At 39.2% G+C, this 16,077-nt stretch overlaps 1 protein-coding gene across 1 annotated transcript in view; it reads right to left on the reverse strand.

Moving 5' to 3' along the window:
• LOC100377080 (uncharacterized) overlaps nt 1–16,077 on the reverse strand; it is an 84,618-nt gene that overhangs the window by 51,893 nt on the left and 16,648 nt on the right. Inside the window, exons 5-14 of the mRNA XM_085490911.1 lie at nt 13,935–14,041; nt 13,659–13,744; nt 12,795–12,862; nt 12,414–12,547; nt 11,982–12,066; nt 10,530–10,868; nt 9,406–9,540; nt 6,688–6,899; nt 6,033–6,163; nt 5,246–5,442 (exon numbers count right to left, since the gene is read on the reverse strand). Coding sequence (XP_085347037.1) covers nt 5,246–5,442; nt 6,033–6,163; nt 6,688–6,899; nt 9,406–9,540; nt 10,530–10,868; nt 11,982–12,066; nt 12,414–12,547; nt 12,795–12,862; nt 13,659–13,744; nt 13,935–14,041 — 1,494 coding nt within the window. The remainder of the gene's footprint in view (nt 1–5,245; nt 5,443–6,032; nt 6,164–6,687; nt 6,900–9,405; nt 9,541–10,529; nt 10,869–11,981; nt 12,067–12,413; nt 12,548–12,794; nt 12,863–13,658; nt 13,745–13,934; nt 14,042–16,077) is intronic.

A 16,077-nucleotide genomic window follows, 5' to 3' on the forward strand; every position in this document is an offset into this window, starting at 1 on the left:
CCCAAAGTACAGTGGCTTTAGTCTCCCCACTGTGGTCCACTACCCAAAGTACAGTGGCTTATTTGGTCTCCCCATTGTGGTCCACTACCCAAAGTACAGTGGGTTTACTCTCCCCATTGTGGTCCACTACCCAAAGTACAGTGGTTTTGGTCTCCCCATTGAGGTCCACTACCCAAAGTACAGTGGCTTTGGTCTCCCCATTGTGCCACTATTGTGGTCCACTACCCAGAGTACAGTGCCTTTGGTCTCCCCATTGTGGTCCACTACCCAAAGTACAGTGGTTTTAGTCTCCCCATTGTGGTCCACTACCCAAAGTACAGTGGCTTTAGTCTCCCCATTGTGATCCACTACCCAAAGTACAGTGGCTTTACTAGGTCTCCCTATTGTGGTCCACTACCCAAAGTACAGTGGTTTTCGTCTCTCCATTGTGGTACACTACCCAGCATTCAGTGGCTTTGGTCTCCCCATTGTGGTCCACTACCCAAAGTACAGTGGCTTTAGTCTCCCCATTGTGGTCCACTACCCAGCGTTCAGTAGCTTTGGTCTCCCCATTGTGGTCCACTACCCAAAGTACAGTGGCTTTAGTCTCCCCATTGTGGTCCACTACCCAAAGTACAGTGGCTTTGGTCTCCCCATTGTGGTCCACTACCCAAAGTACAGTGGCTTTAGTCTCCCCATTGTGGTCCACTACTCAAAGTATAGTGGCTTTAGTCTCCCCATTGTGGTCCACTACCCAAAGTACAGTGGTTTTGGTCTCCCCATTGTGGTCCACTACCCAGCGTTCAGTAGCTTTGGTCTCCCCATTGTGGTCCACTACCCAAAGTACAGTGGCTTTAGTCTCCCCACTGTGGTCCACTACCCAAAGTACAGTGGCTTTGGTCTCCCCATTGTTGTCCACTACCCAAAGTAAAGTGCCTTTGGTCACCCCATTGTGGTCCACTACCCAGAGTACAGTGGCTTTGGTCTCCCCATTGTGGTCCACTACCCAAAATACAGTAGCTTTGGTCTCCCCATTGTGGTCAACACCCAAAGTACAGTGGTTTTAGTCTCCCTATTGTGGTGCACTACCCAAAGTACAGTGGCTTTAGTCTCCCCATTGTGGTTCACTACCCAAAGTACAGTGCCTTTGGTCTTCCCATTGTGGTCCACTACCCAGAGTACAGTGGCTTTGATCTCCCCATTGTGGTCCACTACCCAAAGTACAGTGGTTTTGGTCTCCCCATTGTGGTCCACTACCCAAAATATAGTGGCTTTAGTCTCCCCATTGTGGTCCACTACCCAAAGTACAGTGGCTTTAGTCTCCCCATTGTGGTCCACTACCCAGAGTACAGTGGCTTTGGTCTCCCCATTGTGGTCCACTACCCAAAGTACAGTGGTTTTGGTCTCCCCATTGTGGTCCACTACTCAAAGTATAGTGGTTTTGGTCTCCCCATTGTGGTCCACTACCCAAAGTACAGTGGTTTTGGTCTCCCCATTGTGGTCCACTACCCAGCGTTCAGTGGCTTTAGTCTCCCCATTGTGGTCCACTACCCAAAGTACAGTGGGTTTACTCTCCCCATTGTGGTCCACTACCCAAAGTACAGTGGTTTTGGTCTCCCCATTGAGGTCCACTACCCAAAGTACAGTGGCTTTGGTCTCCCCATTGTGCCACTATTGTGGTCCACTACCCAGAGTACAGTGCCTTTGGTCTCCCCATTGTGGTCCACTACCCAAAGTACAGTGGTTTTAGTCTCCCCATTGTGGTCCACTACCCAAAGTACAGTGGTTTTCGTCTCTCCATTGTGGTACACTACCCAGCATTCAGTGGCTTTGGTCTCCCCATTGTGGTCCACTACCCAAAGTACAGTGGCTTTAGTCTCCCCATTGTGGTCCACTACCCAGCGTTCAGTAGCTTTGGTCTCCCCATTGTGGTCCACTACCCAAAGTACAGTGGCTTTAGTCTCCCCATTGTGGTCCACTACCCAAAGTACAGTGGCTTTGGTCTCCCCATTGTGGTCCACTACCCAAAGTACAGTGGCTTTAGTCTCCCCATTGTGGTCCACTACCCAAAGTACAGTGGTTTTGGTCTCCCCATTGTGGTCCACTATCCAAAGTACAGTGGCTTTAGTCTCCCCATTGTGGTCCACTTCCCGGCGTTCAGTAGCTTTGGTCTCCCCATTGTGGTCCACTACCCAAAGTACAGTGGCTTTGGTCTCCCCATTGTGGTCCACTACCCAAAGTACAGTGGCTTTAGTCTCCCCATTGTGGTCCACTACCCAAAGTACGATGTCTTTAGTCTCCCCATTGTGGTCCACTACCCAAAGTATAGTGGTTTTGGTCTCCCCATTGTGGTCCACTACTCAAAGTATAGTGGCTTTAATCTCCCCATTGTGGTCCACTACCCAAAGTACAGTGGTTTTGGTCTCCTCATTGTGGTCCACTACTCAAAGTATAGTGGCTTTAGTCTCCCCATTGTGGTCCACTACCCAAAGTACAGTGGTTTTGGTCTCCCCATTGTGGTCCACTACCCAGCGTTCAGTAGCTTTGGTCTCCCCATTGTGGTCCACTACCCAAAGTACAGTGGCTTTAGTCTCCCCACTGTGGTCCACTACCCAAAGTACAGTGGCTTATTTGGTCTCCCCATTGTGGCCCACTACCCAAAGTACAGTGGCTTTAGTCTCCCCATTGTGGTCCACTACCCAAAGTACAGTGGCTTTAGTCTCCCCACTGTGGTCCACTACCCAAAGTACAGTGGCTTATTTGGTCTCCCCATTGTGGTCCACTAATCAAAGTACAGTGGCTTTAGTCTCCCCATTGTGGTCCACCACCCTGAGTACAGTGCCTTTGGTCTCCCCACTGTGGTCCACTACCCAAAGTACAGTGGCTTTAGTCTCCCCATTGTGGTCCACTACCCAAAGTACAGTGGCTTTAGTCTCCCCACTGTGGTCCACTACCCAAAGTACAGTGGCTTATTTGGTCTCCCCATTGTGGTCCACTACCCAAAGTACAGTGGCTTTAGTCTCCCCATTGTGGTCCACTACCCAAAGTACAGTGGCTTATTTGGTCTCCCCATTGTGGTCCACTACCCAAAGTACAGTGGCCTATTTGGTCTCCCCATTGTGGTCCACTACCCAGAGTACAGTGGCTTTAGTCTCCCCATTGTGGTCCACTACCCAAAGTACAGTGGTTTATTTGGTCTCCCCATTGTGGTCCACTACTCAAAGTATAGTGGCTTTAGTCTCCCCATTGTGGTCCACTACCCAAAGTACAGTGGTTTTGGTCTCCCCATTGTGGTCCACTACCCAAAGTACAGTGGCTTTAGTCTCCCCACTGTGGTCCACTACCCAAAGTACAGTGGCTTATTTGGTCTCCCCACTGTGGTCCACTACCCAAAGTACAGTGGCTTATTTGGTCTCCCCATTGTGGTCCACTACCCAAAGTACAGTGGCTTTAGTCTCCCCATTGTGGTCCACTACCCAAAGTACAGTGGCTTTAGTCTCCCCACTGTGGTCCACTACCCAAAGTACAGTGGCTTATTTGGTCTCCCCATTGTGGTCCACTACCCAAAGTACAGTGGCTTTAGTCTCCCCATTGTGGTCCACCACCCAGAGTACAGTGCCTTTGGTCTCCCCACTGTGGTCCACTACCCAAAGTACAGTGGCTTTAGTCTCCCCATTGTGGTCCACTACCCAAAGTACAGTGGCTTTAGTCTCCCCACTGTGGTCCACTACCCAAAGTACAGTGGCTTATTTGGTCTCCCCATTGTGGTCCACTACCCAAAGTACAGTGGCTTTAGTCTCCCCATTGTGGTTCACTACCCAAAGTACAGTGGCTTTAGTCTCCCCATTGTGGTCCACTACCCAAAGTACAGTGGTTTTGGTCTCCCCATTGTGGTCCACTACCCAAAGTACAGTGGCTTATTTGGTCTCCCCATTGTGGTCCACTACCCAAAGTACAGTGGCTTTAGTCTCCCCATTGTGGTCCACTACCCAAGTACAGTGGCTTTAGTCTCCCCATTGTGGTTCACTACCCAAAGTACAGTGGCTTTAGTCTCCCCATTGTGGTCCACTACCCAAAGTACAGTGGTTTTGGTCTCCCCATTGTGGTCCACTACCCAGAGTACAGTGCCTTTAGTCTCCCCATTGTGGTCCACTACCCAAAGTACAGTGGCTTATTTGGTCTCCCCATTGTGGTCCACTATCCAAAGTACAGTGGCTTTAGTCTCCCCACTGTGGTCCACTACCCAAAGTACAGTGGCTTATTTGGTCTCCCCATTGTGGTCCACTACCCAAAGTACAGTGGCTTTAGTCTCCCCACTGTGGTCCACTACCCAAAGTACAGTGGCTTATTTGGTCTCCCCATTGTGGTCCACTACCCCAGCGTTCAGTGGTTTTGGTCTCCCCATTGTGGTCCACTACCCAAAGTACAGTGGTTTTGGTCTCCCCATTGTGGTCCACTACCCAGAGTACAGTGCCTTTAGTCTCCCCATTGTGGCGCACTACCCAGAGTACAGTGCATTTGGTCTTCCCATTGTGGTCCACTACCCAGAGTACAGTGCCTTTGGAGTGCCTCAACCCTTTCTTTAAGGGTCTAGTGCAACAACAGCTTAAATTGTAGCTTGTAGTGAAAATTTCAATACCGCTAACTTGTACCAAATGTTCTTCTCTGAGCTCAAATTGAGATCGTAACTTAAATTGTAACTTATTAGTAATACTATTGCCCGGGGGTCCGACTTGTGGAAATACCTGGAACCCATGTCTGTGAAAGAGGTTTTCAAAATGACCCGAAACACGTTTTAAAAGGTCAAAATTTTGTACCCTTTTCACTATTAGAAAGCTAAAAGATCACGCACTTTGAACTAATGCCTGATCTCGCGATATTTGAGCTTTCTAACCCTTAGTGTAAGCACGGGTTGGTCATATGCCGTGATCGAGGGTCGTTAACCAGGGGGCCAGACGTTTTCCTCGTTTTTGCGATCATTGAATTCCTTAAAGCAATAAAAAAAAGATAATCTCATTTAAAAAATAACCACCCTTATGACGCTGGCTGTACTGGAAAAGACACCCTATTTTGACTGAAATGGTAACCCTAAATGCGTAATACACGTTAACACGTTAAAAAATCACACCCTTTAAACGTGTTTTCTTTCACAGACATGCGTACCAGATCATTCTTTAAGTCGGACCCCCGGGTACTATTGTGATACATTTCAACTTTGGTGGCCACAAATGCAAAAAAAATATTAACAGTTAGGTGATCGACTTACTGATATCCAGATTGAGAAAGTTCCTCATGAGAAATCCAATGGAAGCGCCAATCGCCTTACTACCAATTGTCTTGCCCCAATCAACAAAAGGCAACTTGAGCTCAAACTGAAAACCATCCAAAATAGAACGTCTACTTCTGTACAGTGGGCGGTTTGATTCTCCATCAGTATCTGCTATGTCAGTTCGATTTGTATGACTGTCAACAATCATGTACACATAGTTTTCATTATCTTGAAAAAAATTTGCAATTGTGCATACTCTAGCTACCCTGATATTTCATTTCACTTCAAATTTTTTGCTTCTTGTTTAATGGGAATTCAATATCACAACAAAAAATAAAAGTTTTCAACTGTTACCTAAAATGAAAATGCATCCCCACTAGCAGTACTATTATAGTTCACTGTTTTGCAAACAAAATACAGTTCTAATGTAACAATTTGTCATGGTAAGATGATATCAATATTGCTACTTTGTTAACAAACAGTGAACTATATTGTAACATTATACTGCTGGTTGGTTGCTTTTTCGTTCACAGTAATATTTATTAAAGATTGTTTTTTGAATACATTAAAGGTTGATTTGGGTTGATAAAATATCCACGGAATCAAAAAAACACACATTTTCTATTCTATTATATATTGTGCACATTACCGTTACATGAAACTGCCCCTGAAATATGCGCGAGAAGCATAGGTTTCAAACATATACATGTGATGGAGATAAGCAAAACTATTTTATTGGGTGTTATTGACCATATTTTGGTTAGGATAAAAGAGAATAACTCACACTGCTACATATTCCTGTATGAGTTCATCAAAGTCAAGTGCATGTGGATGTCTTTGATACTCTATTGTAGCCGCATACCGTACATGTTCCTCGTGATCATTCATAGCCATGTCTAGCAATGTGTTCGCTGCCTGAAGGAAAGAAGAACAGAGCACATTACAGAGTAAAAGTGACAAATAAATGGACCTTATTCGCAAATGGCTTACGGTGGTGTGAACGCCACAAGACTTATTCCTACCCCTCAAATAATGTTCCAATTCCTCCAATCGATGATCATTTGTAAAGCATTAGGACGATACCGTTCACCAACAATATTACTTCTCTTTAATTTTAAGTCTCCTGTATTTGAAATCTCCAATAAAATTGCATATAAGCCAAAAATTACTGTAACATTTCATGTGTATTGAACTATTAAAATATGGCTTTTTTGATCATCGAAACACCTCCGTAATTCGTGTAAGTAGATGCACTACTAAATTATTGTCTAACCATAGATCCAAGAAGACGAACAAAATTTTAGAGAAATTTTAAAAGCAATCACTAAACCTGCCAAATAATTAGATGGTTGAATTTTTAGAAAGAGTGCAATACAGATATTTACACAGTTTGCATGAAATTTCTAAGCACATGCTCTCTATGTAATCACAGAACATACCTGTTCATGACTATAACGAGAGACAGAGAGTACACCACTTCTCCTGAGTAATGAAGGACTTCCAGTGTTGTTCATATAAGATATAAAGTATTCGTAGGAACTATCAAACGCAGCGTTGCCAAGCGAATGTATGAGAATAGCTTTGTTATGCAAATGCGATTGGTATTCTTTGTCAGACATGATGGACCTGGTATGACGATGATTTACTGGGTCTGTCAGGATAAACATATATTTAGAAAAAGTTTATACCATTACCCGGGGGTAAAATGCAAAATTAATGTGTACTAGTACCCGTAAATATCTGCAGTATTTGTTTTAAATTTCTTCAATTTTAATTTTTGCAGTACAGTATAGTGATTTTTTTGGCTGAGCCGATTTGGTTCAAACTTGGCAGGCAAATCACACCTTCACTGTAGCTAGGTTGTAAAATCTGAACACAAATTCTGGTCCACTGTTTCTATGGCAACAGCCAAAAAAAATGATTTTTTTTAATACATTCGCGCCAAATGTATCTCACCCTACATTTCTACGATTAAAAAGCATGGACATAGCTCATTGTACTCAGCTTGGGTGTAGGGAAAAAAATAATGTTTGTTTTTCTTATGTCTATTTTCATTACCGAAAAAAATTCCCTCAAGGTGAAGGTAACTTTTCATCAGCAACGACTTTTAACTCCTCTGTGATTTTTTTGGCTTGGCTGATTTTGTTCATACTTGACAGGCAGGTCGTTCCGCCACTAATTGGAATACTTTCGCCCCAAATTTATTACCTCTTACTAGTCTTGTGTCAGCAGTGTTTAAATGATCATGCTTTTTATTTTGGCTACGTTGCCTTCACATCGGTAAGAAATCACCGGGCGCCGACATTGTTACACGGTATCAACGTAATCCCAATGCAACTTTAAACTTTAAATGCTGCCTTCAATCTAGAAAATACTATCGCAAAATGGTTGGAAATAATAAATTTAACAACAGAATACGTCCTAGCAATAAAATAAAGTGACTTCTAAAGACCGAGTGTTTTTTTGGCGAACTTCGTATACGATGCCCGGTGCCTACCGTGGCAACATCCGTAAACATGCCTACGGGCTTGTTTTAGTATAAGCTAGTAACAACTTGTCAATAATTATGGGATGATTTGTAGGCATAAGATTGTTAAGTGAACTTCGTTCATTAATGGAATACTGTGCGATGATGCTATTTTCAGGGCCTAACTGATTCAGACTCCTATATTGACTATGTCCCGGGCTGTTTACTAGTACCAACCTACTTACTTGTCAGTGTCTAACTGTTATATACAGCCCAGAACACGTCAGAATAATAAAAAAAAGTCAGCTAATGTCAGTTGCCCGTGCCATGAGAGCCGGCCACAGAACTAAAACAATCTGTCAGCCTTCGCCACCCACAGCATCCATATGATTTTATATTGCATAGAAATGAACACTAAATGCAGCTATCCCGGTCAGCAAACGAATCATCAATCTTAGTGGTCCGTAAGTGAATGTTGTCAAGTTCGAGAGTGTGTTTTAACGTACAGCGACGTGAACATTATTGCTACAATTTTGGGCTTGAACATGTTCTATATTCACCCAAAACAACAACGAACCTGAAACAAAAGTAACTGTCCGATCTAAATGACCTGCGTCTATGAAAATCGAGTCTTATCTGTTTCCGATCGACAGAAAGTCGGGGCCAATCTACCATGATTGTTTGCTTATCATCAATTCCAAAAGTCAAAAACGTTTTTAAACGTGAATTTAACGACGAACGTTTTTGAAACGAATCAATGTTCTGGTTATCTCTGGTGCGACTGCAGTCTTTGGAACAAACTTGAGGGACTGTAAAACGCAATTAATGGTACGCGACTTAAAAACGCAATTTACACGTGAATTGCCCAACAAAGGTTTAAATGTTTTAGTTGTATGTGGTGTGGCACTTGGTGGAGAGCTGTCGAATAAAATGGCAACAACCTTCGAATGCATTGTTATGCTAATTTGATTTCCAGCATGTTAGTTGACGAAGAAATGAAAGATTTCTTGAATTTTCGGCAATAGCTACGTGGATTTGAACCAAAATGTTATAGGCAAGACTCAGAATGCGACAGTGACAGCCACTGAAACGTAATTGAAGGCAAATGAACACGTCAAGCAAAAAAGACTTTTTCCAGTCGTAGCGTAAAATGGAGGCACATACCATTTTGACTCTTGAGGAGAATGGAAATCAGTTGATTTGAGGGTGTCACAATAAGTGAGGGAGTAAATCGTTTTTATGCTACGAAAAAAATGAAGACCTTGAACGTACTTTTTGGACTTTAGTACAACGTCATTTTTGTTTGATTACCTAACGTTTTTAGGTTCATGTGCTGTAAGTTACAAAGCACATACCTGAGCGGCCGTCCCTCAGCAAATAATGAAGCAAAGGCATTTTCGATGTCCAAATCGCGAAACTCTCCCTTTTTACGCAAACTGGGAAGTTCGAATTACTAAACGAAGTACAGCACGACGAAGCTTAGATATCCAAGATCCAACACATACCAAAAATTATATCTCAAAAGTGAATATTCTTGGTGTATTTTAAGTCTAACCGGACTATAAGTTGGAATTTGTTAGTACTCTAAATATACAAATATATTTTAGTATAAGGTAGTAACTAAGTTGATACTAAACAGAAAATCATAAATTTATTTTGAACTTTTTTCACAAATCACATATTAACATACCATGAACACCTAATGTGTCTTCAAGCTGGGCAACAATTCCATATGCTTTTTGTGGCTCTGACTGTAGTAGTACTTCGGCAACAGATCCTAAGACTAGTAATGCTTTATGGTGTACATTAGTTGTGTTCTTATCATCTGTAATACGAAATGTAGATACAAATAATGATTTCAATGTGCAATGCATATTTATTTTAATAGTGAAAGTATAGCCACACAATATGACATAAGCACTGAAACACATATCTTGTCGGGCAGCACAGTGTATTTAAATAGCGGTGGTTGTCGTTGCACTGCGCCTGTGTGACATTTGTGTTGATAAACATTGATTTTCCTACAATCCAACGTGCTCTTCTAATGAAAATCACAAGTATGAAGTTTGACCTGGGTGCGACTTGTACTAGTTACCAACAGTGGCTCCTTCGATACCTTCCAATCACCTAAACAAATACCTAATTAAAGCTTGGTGATGTCTCAGTTTGTAATTTTTGATCTGAGCAACAGTCAAAGTCGCCATCTTTGTTTATATGAGACCCATCTATCTTGCGCATACATGGCGCGACGACTACCGCCCTTTAAAATAGTTCTAGAATACTAGAGCAGATACATGATAGTTTTATATTTTATGTTTTTCACAAAACACATGATCACAGAGCTACTTTTAGCAGAAAAAAATGGCTTACAAACCATAAAAACAGAGATGCTTGAGCTATTTAACATAGGTTTCTAATAATAAATATATCACATCATATCAGATAATATTATTCCGTGGCATAAAGTGAAAATATTGTATGGTATTATAAGATGCATGGGTTTTCTGATTGTCACAATGTATTAGGAGATTCCGGGGAAGACCGTACTATTTTCCATGAAATAATGCCTTTCTATAGATTCCTATGGGTTATTGTTCTGAAAATGCCCATTTTTGGTATTTTGTCACATGATTTTCACTGAAACCCTGATTTGTACTATATGCAAATTTATAATTAAGTATCACTTTTAAAACAAAATATTGTTCTATTTAATAAAATCAGTGATTGTACAGGAGTGTTGAATCACCCAAAAATATTATATTAAATACAATAAAATAAAAACAAAGTACCGGTATAGAATAAAGAAATAACTACCTGGAAAAACAAACGTTTTCTTGAATGCCATTTTCATCAGTACGTCTACAAACTTTCCTGGTGGTGGTTTCTGTAATGCCAAAAAATGTGATAAAGTACGAAAGACCAAATTGGGATCAGGATTATTTGATAAAAAGATCATCTCCGTCAGTAGCATCTGTGATGTTTCCGTAGCAACTGCTCCCAGTGAATCAATGACGATATTCCTATATGCAACCTCTTTCTCAGATGAAGCATTATTTGTGATGTAACGTTCGGCTACAATTGTGAGATTGGTAGGAGAAAGCCGAGACAGTAGTTGTACCAACTTGTTGAAACAGCTGCTTCTTTCTACAGACTCTTCAAAAATACAAAATAATTCACACATAAAACTATGAAAGTATAGTCATGAATGGAGATGAGAAGATTCATACTGTTTCAAGATATTAGGCCAAAAAAAAAAATTGTTTTGTTGCCCTCAGCGACCGACCGAAAAATATGAAATATCGGGTCGCGTTTTTTTTTTCACATATACCTCGGCTATTTACGATACCCTTAGTTTTCACAAGTTTAAAAAAAAAAAAAAAAATCCAACCGACCCAATTTTTTTCAATTTTCCGACTTGAGAGCAACATAAGTTGTTGTTTTTTGGCCTTATGCATACCCACATTTAATTGACATAATGCCATTAGAAAATAGACATTGTAAAAAATGTAACACTGAAGCATTAAGAGATGAGTATTTTGTACTTGCTATATAGAACAAAGAAAAAAACTGTTTGATGAGTGTGCAATAAATATTTACACAATGGATGTGAAATCCATATTTCAAAAGATTATGGAGAATAACATACATGTAGCTTTAGCAAAATATTTGAAGAGCAACATTTTTAAAATCACAGAAAGTAATTAATTTATTTTTTCTTTTATTTTACTGACATTTCTCTTTTATTTTCCCTTTCAATTTTATCTCTTTTGAATTTTTTGCATTTGTATTTGTATTTCTTTGTATTTATGTTCTTTACCATTTAAAAACCCTCTGAAGGTTTTTAGTAGTGTAATAAAGTTATTAAAATTATTATTATTTTAGGAAGATACCAGTAGTCACACAGCTCTGTCATATAGTCTCTACCGGTAATTGTGTGGCCAAACAGATGTATTATCCAGATTGCAATTTGTACATACATGTAAAATGTAATAATTAAAATATTAAATAATGTTTGAACATGGATTGATAAAACATCCTTGGAAACAGAAAACAAACAATGTGCATGTTTATAAAAAAATTAATTTTGATATGCCCTGTGCTGATGACCCTCTTATATGCAAATAGTACACTGTATCCATGCCTGCCAGAAATGATCATTTTAATTAGATATTTGTGTGGATAAGACAGTAATCAACTTTGCTAATCAGCAAACAAGAGTTGCTAGATATTATGCAGTATTCATGTTTCAATCTCACTTTGTCTTACCTATGACTTTGTTCTTCCAGACACATGACAGATTCCCCTTTATCTCGCTGACAATTTCCTCCAGAGGAACTCTGTTTTTAATGTACTGTATGGCAAATATATATTCACATATAATTAGGAAATCTAGTATTATAAAGTGACACAAGCTGAATTAAATTGTTAAAATGTTCATGCTAGCAAAAGCCATGCCGGAAATTTACTTTATTTCAGCTTTTAAGCCTAAAAGTTTATTTTCTTTGATAATGTCAGCAACTTGCTTGCTCACATAAAACACGTTTAACAATTCGTTAATAATAGATCATAGCATTTATATTATTATTTATATATTTATAATATTTCCTCATAGCATGGATTATCTACCAAAACTGCTTCTACCGGTATATTTTCATTAGTATCAACAATTACAAGTGCCAAGCAAATGAAGTTACTCACCGCTGCAATTTGGATAGAGTCATTGACTAAATTATCTGGTTGTGTTATTGTAACGTTGATGTGTGCAAACTGTAACAGCTCAGTACTGAGATACTTCAAGGTTCCCGTGGAACTACTGGCCATCTCTGGTATGTCTGCAGAAAAGTATACATAAAATATAGAGCCTGGATTTAGCTTCATTTTAAAGGGCGGCAGTTGTCGCGCCGCGTCCTGTTCAATATGGGACTCATAGCGACGTATACATGTAAAATGCATTGTTTATTTACATGAAATTCGAACACGCGCTGCGCGACGACCACTGTGCTTTAAAACTGTTTATGGTACTATGATGAAGTAACTTATGAGTGTCCGTAAGTGAATTATGAGTGACCTGTTACTTACCGTAATCATGCATTTCATTTTGTTCCTTTTTTCGTTTATCCCCTGGAATTCCAGCAAACATGTCATAGCTACAGTGGGAAAAGAAATATTCTAAGCACCCTCTAGTGATCAAATAATATTTGCTTTTGTTTTAATCAATACTTCAATTTATAAAAAGATTTCAATTTGTTTCATTTTTGAATATCCCCTGGAATTCCAGCAAACATGTCATAGATACAGTGGGAAAGGAAATAATGTAAGCACCCTCTAGTGGTAAATAATTATTTGCTTTTGTTTTTATCAATACTTCATATAGTGGATTTTATTTATTTTAACAAAAATGTCACAGAAGCAGTGGGAAGGGAAATAATGTAAGCACTCCGCTTTTGTTTTCATCAATACAAAGTTGATTACATTATTTTCAATGAATTTGCCTGTAAATGAGGAATATAATAACTTATTTTATTGATTTAGCCACACTCCATACATTATCAACAGCATTCAAATCTATATGGTTTTTGACATGTTAACAAACAAGAAGTTCCAGTTTCATCAATTTGGGAAAACAGGCAGGTTAATAAATTAGATTTAATCCCTACTATGTAGATGCATTTGACTCCATACATTATGAACAGTACATATTACAGTGTATGAACATTACAACGGCATAATGTGTTACAGTATTTGCTCTATTAGAAGATCTCCAATAGAAGTGCATGTAAACAAAACATCACATGTGTTGTGTGTGGAATCCTTAAAACCATACTTATTTTCACCACAGATTTAAATGTACCAATGTATGTTACATAAGTGCATACACTACTAATAGAGCAAACCTGGTAATCACATCACATAATACAGAAGACCAGAAAAGAAAATACTCACTTGGGATCTGCTTCCCTCGGAGCTGAGAATCTTTCTTCTATGTTGATGGTATGGGGAAGCTTCAGATCAGAATTATACAGAATTTCCTGCAATAAAAAATGATGAACAGACTCAATATATCATGGCATCTAACATAAAGAATATTTTAGGTTGTGGCAGAGCATAACATAAAATAACTAGGTATTTTTTTTTTTTTTTTTTTTTTTTTTTTTAAATAATAAATAAAACAAATGAATTGAACATTATTACACTACATTAATTGAATTCCATGCTTACCTTCTCATGTTTTGTTTCAGCGTTTGGTACAATATGCCCATGTTTCTTTCGTCTAAACACAACTCCATTCGTTGTAGGTGTGGCAGTATATGTTGATTCGTGTTCACCTAAAGCATGGCCACAAGTAGTAAATAATGTCACACAAGTGAAAGCAATACAGTCATCAAGCATTTTTAGTGACTGTCAACATTATTTAACAATTACCGATAGCGTGAATTGATTTAACATACACAAGAAAGACACGTCAGAATGATGGCTATGAACAGCATTATATAGATTGAACAATATGAATCTAATCCGGAAACAAATTACATGCCTTCTGGGTCCGTGGCTAATGACAGCCAAGTGAATATTTTCTGGATTCTAACATTTTGGTTATGGACGTAATTTCAATTGATGAATTGGCAGCCAGTAATCACAATTTAGATTTTATCTGTGAGTCTCGAAGTCTTCGGGTGGCAACATTTAGTTTTCAACAACAGGATTTTGAAACGGATGACGAAAATCAAAATCCTACTTTTTAATTTGCGACGTTTCAATTCATTGAAATGCTAGTGGGGGCGTTTCGGTTATTTGCATATTTTCAGTCGACGGCGAGCGTCAAAAACACAAACTCCAATGTTACGGTAGTCAGTTCTGTTTTGACGCCCAGTTTTCAATACATTATATTTATATAGATTAACACATGCTTGTTTCGTATATGACATCATATTCAAGAGCTAAAGCCACGCTAACTGATTAGTGGCCTTGCTAATTGAAATGAAGATCGAACAAATTTTTTAACACTAAGCATATATCAGTATTTATGTCAAACAGGGAACTTCTCACAGCGAGATCAATTGTCGATTGGCCGCTCAATATCCAAGCATAGTGGAATTTCTCAAAGAAACGTCCGACGATTCTGCAATCATCATAGTATACACCCTATAATAAGTTTGAAGTGAATCACATTGTAAATGTGGCTGCCGGTAAACGAAATTACGAGACTAAAACATTGCACAATCTAACGCCAACTCCAAAATTATATCACTTTCAAGCAATGAAGTGCGATTTTGAAAATGGGGTAACACTTTTGAATAATAATGACAGTGAACAAAGTTTCAACAAATGGTGTGACTGGAATATAGCCACGTGACCAAATGACCGGTTAATTAATGCACATTGTTTTGTGTTTGTTACTTTTGAAGTCTGATTATGCAAAAATCTCCACACGCTACCCCAAAATATAAAACGTACCAGAAAATAACTCAGACGTCCCTAACCTTATTCTGTCTCTTTTTTCCAACAACTAAATTTCGCTACAGACAATGAAAAATGTAATTGTTCTGTAGTATACATTGAAAGTCACCCACGAGGTCATCATGTAGGCGAAGCGAGGGAAGATAACTGACTGGATACATTGTTGATTCCCTTTGATATATTATTAATTTTGTTGGGCCTGTGACAGTGTCCCCTAGCGTGTCAATAAAATGAACATCCTCAATAGGATTTTGATTTTCGTTGCTCATTTCAAAATTTTATTTTTGAAAGGGCGATGTTGCCACCACAAGCATAACTATGAAAACTACGGCTACTAAAAAACTACTAAACTTTAAATTGTGTTTACTTCAGTTGGAATTATGCCAAAAACCAAAATGTTAGTTTCCAGAAAATATTAGAAATTCACTTGGCCGTCATTAGCCACAGACCCTTCAGGTCCATGATGTTCATTATATAGACCAAGATTGATTTCAATCAGTTAATGAGTGACATAAATCCATTTCAAAAATATAAAACCTAATGTGTGATGTATGTGTGAAGATTAAACATGAACAACTCAGGCATATATAACATATGGCTCTATGAAGTTCATTCTGGATGAGGGTAAAAAAATGCATGTGAATTTGTCTGATATGTCTGGTGCATTTTCAAAGGTTGAACTTGAGCGGTCCAGGCATGTCAGAGATGTGAATCAGAAACTGTATTCTTCGAAATGGCCGCCAAATATCCATTTTGAAATCCATCCAACAAATAAAATGACATCAAGGTCTTATCGAGTTCAATGTAAGTACCAATAAAATAGATTAACTACCAATCAGCAGTAACACAGCCAGATATTTCACTATACGAGCTTCAGTTTTGTTCAGAGCATATTGACTCTGTA

This window comes from Saccoglossus kowalevskii, chromosome 16 (genome assembly GCF_978046115.1).
Source record: "Saccoglossus kowalevskii chromosome 16, keSacKowa6.1, whole genome shotgun sequence".
Taxonomy (NCBI): Eukaryota; Metazoa; Hemichordata; class Enteropneusta; family Harrimaniidae; genus Saccoglossus; species Saccoglossus kowalevskii.